Source organism: Rhincodon typus, chromosome 8, assembly GCF_021869965.1.
Source record: "Rhincodon typus isolate 14 chromosome 8, sRhiTyp1.1, whole genome shotgun sequence".
NCBI lineage: Eukaryota > Metazoa > Chordata > Chondrichthyes > Orectolobiformes > Rhincodontidae > Rhincodon > Rhincodon typus.
In genome coordinates this window covers 1,504,289-1,511,017 of record NC_063339.1, presented here as the reverse complement: position 1 = coordinate 1,511,017, position 6,729 = coordinate 1,504,289, and the positions used below count along the sequence as shown (strand labels likewise).

Sequence of the window (6,729 nt, the reverse complement as noted above, 5' to 3'; positions counted from 1 at the left end):
CAGCAGGTCTGGCAGCATCTGTGAAGGAGAAAACAGAGTTAACGTTTCGGGTCCAGTGACCCTTCCTCAGAACTCTTAGCTCTTATTATCACTTATTCAGCTTTTCTTCTGTCCTGGCCTGCTATCCATTATCTCCTTGTTTACCTACCCCTTTCATATTTCTCTCTCCCTGTGCTCCATCTCCATCGATCTGCTCACCTCTCCCCTTCCCCCCACCTCCCCAAACTTAGTCTTTGGAATAAATGCCACTTTTTCCTAGCTGCTATCAGTTCTGATGAAGAGTCACTGGACTTGAAATGTTAAATCTGCTTTTTTCCCATCGATTCTGCCAGACCTGCTGAGTTTCATCAGCAATTTCTGTTTTTGTTCCTGATTTCCAGCATCTGCAAATCTTTGTTTAATTTGCTAGGCAAAATTTGTTAGATAAAAGTCACTGGGTCAAAATCCTGGAATTCCCTCCCGAAGGGCATTCTGAGTCAACTACCGCAGGAGGACTATAGTGTTTCAAAAAGGCAGGTCACCACCATCTTCTCAAGGGGCAAATAGGGACGGACAATAAATGCTGGCCAGCCAGCGATGCCCACATCCCACAAGTGAATGAAATAAAAACAAACCTTACTGTGCAAATAATTATGTTGATAACCAATTGAGGATTGTTAATCAGACAAGCAGTTTGATGTATTTGCATGCGCTGGAAGCTACATTTATCAATACACAAGGCCCTGTTTATTTCAGACAGAAAGAAGATGTCCACACACTGAGTCTGTTTCAACTCAACAGCAGCCTAATTCTGGGGCAATGCCCTGACCAATCAGAGTCAACCTGCCTGTTTTAAAATTCAAAGCCTGGCAGTTAACTGTCAAGCAGCATTAATAGGTACATTCTTTGCACCAATCAGAATCCACTTGCTAACAAAGTCAGAGAGTGCCAGGGCATAATAAAGATGAATTAGATATTGGATACAGTATCATTTGGACACATATCATTTCATTCATGTATTAATAATGCTGATTAATACTGTCTAATGCCTGACGTTGGTGCTGTTCTAATGCTAATCAATAGCTCTGTGATGTTAGTGTTATAAAAATGGTGGTTTATAGCTCTGCAATGCCGTAATGGTTTTGCTGCAATAATCCTGATTAATAACTCTGTAATACTCTGATGTGATTGCTGTAATAATGTTGGTTAATAGCTCTGTAATAATATTTAGGTGTTAGTGCTATAATAATGCTGATTAAGAGCCCTGTAATACTGTCGCATTACCACTGTAATAGTGTCAGTTAATTGCTCTGTGATACTGTAATTATTCTGATTCTGTTTTCTAGATAGCTTTGTTATTGCGTTATTAATTTTACATTATGTGAACTGAGAAGATGTCTCCCCAAGAGATGGAAATTCCTTATTACTGCAGATAGTGAGGGTCAGCACAGATGTTTACTGACACAGACTAGTTTGATTTGTTGTGATTTGATTTGTTGTGTTAAAGAATTCAGAATTTTCTTCCTCAAAAGTAAGACGGCCCATGTTATCAATATTCAGTTTTTTTTATAGAATATGAATATTTCTGCATTTTTCTTTTCCTACTCCCTTCCCTTTCAGCAATGGTGTCTTGCAGAGCAATCACATGTCCTTCCGATCAGAGGTGCTCCTTGTCGAGGTTCACAACCATGTTCAGCAATACGAGAGGAAACTGTTGTCACTGGAAGAGAGAAGGAAGCAGAACCAAACTGCTGCACAGATCGCACTGGGAAAAGGTGCAGGTCAGTTATTGGTGCATCTGTGGGGAATTTGTAGCAAGACTCATTGACTCTTCTAGTAATGTCTCAATAATGTTCCACTACAACTGGCATCCCAATGAGAGTCAGCACCTTCAGGAGAGGAGGCGTCCCATACCACAGTGAGAGTCAGCACTTTCAGGAGAGGAGGGGGACCCTGTATCCCAGTGGGAGTTGGCACCTTCAGGAGAGGAGGGGGACCCAGTACCCCAGTGAGAGTCAGCACCTTCAGGAGAGGAGGAGGACCCTGTACCCCAGTGAGAGTCAGCACCTTCAGGAGAGGAGAGGGACCCCGTTGCCCAGTAAGAGTCAGCACCTTCAGGAGTGGAGGTACCTTTCCCCAATGAGAATCAGCAGGACGTCCCTTTTCCCTGTGAGAGTCAGTAGGGGGGCCTCTTACCCCAGTGATAATCAGTAGGGGATAACCTTTACCCCAGTAACAGCCAGCACCTTCAAGTGAGGAGAGGACAAACAGGTAAGAAAACATAGAATCCAGATCAAGTAAACATGCCTTTTTTCTGTCTTTGGGCTTCCATATGTCAGGTGGAACCTTTGATATCTGTTTAACATTTCAGGATCTTCGCACAAAGTTGCACTTGCTCCTTCGGGTAGTGCAGGTTGTGAAGCTGAGGGTGAAGAGGAGGAGGAAGCAGAGGATGAGGAAATATCAGAGGATGAAGCAGAAAATAGTGAACACACCTGCCTTGCCCATGCCCTGGCTCAGGAACCAATCTCAAAAAGCTTGAGAGTCAATAATGAGGAAATGCAGGAATGCCTGGAACTCACTGAGCAGGAGGCCGTTGGCAAACAGGTGCCTGGTCAGGAACAAGCTTTGACTCAAACCAAAGAGGAAGAAAACACCATGCAACCAAAAGTTAACCTCCTTGAGATGTTACAGCGAGGGGGCAATCTAAGGTTGGTGCTAAGTACTAAAAATGTCTGCATTGTCAATGGTCTTTTAACACTGATAACTGTGCATTGGGTTTGAAGAATTGTCCCTATTGTCCCTATTACTGAATCTAATGCTGTGCCACTCTTCAATCTGGTTCCACAGCAAGGTACAGGCACGCTTGGCCTTCTCTGCCTATCTGCAGCGTGTGCAGTTCCGGCTGCTGAAGGAGCGACTACGTCAGAATGAACCCACCACACTTACTGACCAGGAGGAGAAGCAAATGGTAAGTACATTGTGGCTGGTTCTGAGTTTGTGTAAGAAGCTAAAGCAGAAACTGACCATGAGCGTCATCGTAAGCAGAAAATAACATTTCAGTTTTAATTGAAATATAACTTTGAGGATTCACGAGTGATCAGGTCAAGAACTTCTGTGTGCACCTAATATTTATTGGTATCCTGGAGATTATACCTGGAACAAAATGTTAGGAAATGGTTACACATTCAGCTTGGGCAGCATGGAGTTATATAACACAGCAAGACATGCAGTGGTCAGAGGAGTAAAGCTTCAACTGGTTAATGAACATCTTCTGAAGCTGCTGATTTACTTACTGCTCTGCTAATTGCCACCCCTCAGTTTTCTCCTTGGTAGTCGGCTGCAGCTCCCTACTCTATCACTTGGCCAGCCATCCATTCTTCCTGTCTATATCTAGACAACATACGCCTTGGGAATGTCAGATCCAAGCTCCATCACTTTCCAACAACCAATAGGAATGGGGAGAAGCTATTCAGCTTCTTGAGCCTTATCGCCATTCTGTTAGATTATGGCAGATCTTTACCTGAACTCACTTTCCCCTGTCTTTGATCTGGATCCCCTGCTATCCTTACCTAAATACAAATTTATGACTCACTCACTCAGAGTTGAACGTTTCACTCGGCTCCCACCATGATGGAAGGTGTTGTGAGCAGTGCTAACGAGCAACACTGCTGACACTCATTTTGGTTTCAGGCAAGGCCACTCCCTGCTGTTTCCATTAGAGCCTTGGTTCAAACGTGGACAGAAGAACTGAATTCCAGAGATGAGGCGAGAATGATTGCCCTTGTCATCAAGGCCACATTTGACTAAATGTAGCATTAAGGACCCCTGGAAAACTGGAATCATTAGGAATCTGGAATAAGTTCTCCAGTGTTTGGATTCATAACTGTACATAAGAAGATGCTTGTGGTTGTTGGAGGTCAGTCGTCTCAAATGATTTTGGGCAGAGTGTCCGATCCTGATCCCAAGATACTCAGACTGGGGGAGGCAGTGTTGCTTTAGAAGCTTCTTTTAATGGTCAGCAAATTTTTGCCGAAAAATGTGATTGAGCTCTCTATCCTAGTGACAGTCCCATCTTGTTCCCTGATAGGATCTGGTGGTCAGGTTTTTGAAGCGAGCAGCCAGTAATCTCCAGCAGTCGGTGATGGTGACATTGCCCAGCCGTCGCCTTCCAATCTCTGAGCGCCGACACATCCTGGCACAGCAACTCGGGGTCTTCATACGCAGCTACAGTAAGGTAAGGGTCATACAACCATAATCTTGCACTTCGAGTCTGGAAACCACATGTAGGAGTTTATAGATATCACTTTGGTCCAGAACAAAAACATTTGCAGTTTGAATGAGAGTGGGGGCTACAAGGTGAATAAACTAACTGATGAAGACACTGAGTTACAGGAAAACTATTCTACAATAAGGAGGAATGCACTGTTAGCAGGGACATTATAGTGAGAGTGACTGAAAAGAGCATGAATCAGCATAGATTCATCGAGGGAGAGGTCATGTATGAAAAATCTTTCAGAATTATTTGAGGAAGTAATGAGCAAGTAAGACAAAGGAGAGCCTGTGGATGTGATCTGTTTGGATTTCCCGAAAAGATTGCAAAATAAAAAAAGAGTCATGGTGTTAGGAGCAAAATACTGACATGGATAGAGGGTTGGTTGACTGGCAGGAAGCATAGAGTGGGAATAAAGGGGTCTTTTTCAGGATGGCAGCCAGTGACTAGTGGAGTTCTGCAGGGGTCAATGTTGTGATCACAACTTTTCACATCATGCATTGACTATCTGGATGGAGGAACTGAGGGCATTGTTAAGTTTACAGATGACACAAAGATAGGTGGAGGGACAGACAATATTGAGGAAGCGGAGAGGCTGCAGAAGGACTTGGACAGGCTGAGAGAGTGGGCAAAAAAAGTGGCGGACGGAATACAATGTGAGAAAGTGTGAGGTTATGCACTTTGGTAGGAAGAATAGAGGTGTAGACTATTTTCTAAATGGGGAAAGGCTTCGGAAATCTGAAGCATGAGGGACTTGAGAGTCCTCGTTCAGGATTCTCTTAAGATTAACTTGCAGGTTCACTTGGCAGTTAGGAAAGCAAATGCAATGCTAGTATTCATTTCAAGAAGGCTAAAATACAAGAGCAGGGGTGAGACTTTATTTGGAATATTGTGTGCAGTCCTGGGCTCCGTATCTAAGAAATGATATGGTGGCATTGGTGAGGGTCTAGAGGAGGTTTACAAGAATGATCCCGGAGATGAAGTGCTTGTTATATAAGGAGTATTTGAGGACTCTGGGTCTGTATTTGACAGAGTTTAGAAGGATGAGGGGGGGGATCTGATTGAAACTTACAGAATACTGAGATGCCTGAATAGATGGTTTCCACTAGTAGGAGAGATTAGGACCTGGGGCATAGCCTCAGAGTGAAGGGATGACCCTTTAGAACTGAGATGAGGAGGGAGATTGCTGTACTCATTGGCACAGTGGGTGTGTGTTCAGGGCTGTTCCCAGACGCCAACTGTTGATTGTTTTTTCTCAGTTAGGAGTCATCAGCATTGACAACAACCCTTTACGTAGCTGCTGGGCAGGTGGACAGAGGCAGAAAGCCTCCAGATTTTAAAAAGACAACATCTATTTCTTTCTCTGCTGAGGAGCAACAATTGGAAGATAACTAGCCATTCTCACTCACTATTTGCCTTTAAGCTGCTACCCCTAACCAGTTACTGAGAGACTGAACAATTAATGTGCCAACTGCCTTGTGCCTTCCATAAAGAACCGAAAGGGCTTGGATAAAAGAAGATAGAAGATAAGAAGAACGCAGTAGAAGCAAAATCACGTCTCATTGAGTTCTGTCAATTTGTGTTTTTGAACTGTATTCATCTAATATTTGTTTCTTCACCCATAATATCTACACATGTCTGTCTGCATGTGTATTGGGGTTTAAGAAGTGGTAGAGTTTAAATTAGAGTTATAAGTTGATAATTCATATTCTGTTTGTCTGTGCTTAGAACTGATTTAGTTGTAATAAATAATGTTTCTTTTAGGTAAGTACAGAAACCTGGCCGGTATGTTTTATTAATCTGTACATCATGCAGGTAAACTGGGGAACTTGAGTAGTTTGATTAAATCTTTAAGTTCTATGATGACCTGGGTGTATTGGGGCTCGACTGTCAGTGCACTTTCCAAAGTGAGTCATGATCAGGTGCAGCAAATAATTATGAAAGGTAATAAAATGTTATCAGTTGTTGTGAGGGAAATTGAATACAACGGTAGGGAGGTTATGCTTCAGTTATATGATGCATTGGTCAGATTGCATCTGGAGTATTGTTCACAGTATTGGTCACCTTATTTAAAGATCTAAATATGATGGAGTCAGTTCAGAGAAGATTTAACAGATTAATACCTGGAATGCATGGGTAGGCTAGTTTATGAGGAAAGGTTGGACATGTGACATTTTTATCCACTGGAGTTTAGAAGAGTAAGGGCTAAGTTGATTAAAAACATAAAATCAAGAGGAGTCTCAACAGGATAGGTGTGGAGAAGATGTTTCCTCTTGTGCACTAGGGATCACTAATAAAAACTGGAGTACGCCGTTTAAAAAATAGAGTTTTAGAATAAAATACAGCAAACTAGAGCAGATAGTTGTGGCCCCCAGCACTAATCCCCGTGGCACTCCACTGTTTAAAGGTTGCAGTCCTGAAATTGCTTCCTTAACCTTCTGTGTCTTCCAGTAGTTAGCCAACCTTCTATCCATGGT

General features: G+C 42.8%; 1 protein-coding gene across 1 annotated transcript in view; it reads left to right on the top strand.

The window, feature by feature from the left end:
* Nucleotides 1-6,729, top strand: part of LOC109922314 (tubulin polyglutamylase TTLL5-like) — a 343,698-nt gene that overhangs the window by 130,595 nt on the left and 206,374 nt on the right. The window contains exons 15-18 of the mRNA XM_048599989.1: nt 1,600-1,760; nt 2,351-2,690; nt 2,830-2,950; nt 4,070-4,216. Coding sequence (XP_048455946.1) covers nt 1,600-1,760; nt 2,351-2,690; nt 2,830-2,950; nt 4,070-4,216 — 769 coding nt within the window. The remainder of the gene's footprint in view (nt 1-1,599; nt 1,761-2,350; nt 2,691-2,829; nt 2,951-4,069; nt 4,217-6,729) is intronic.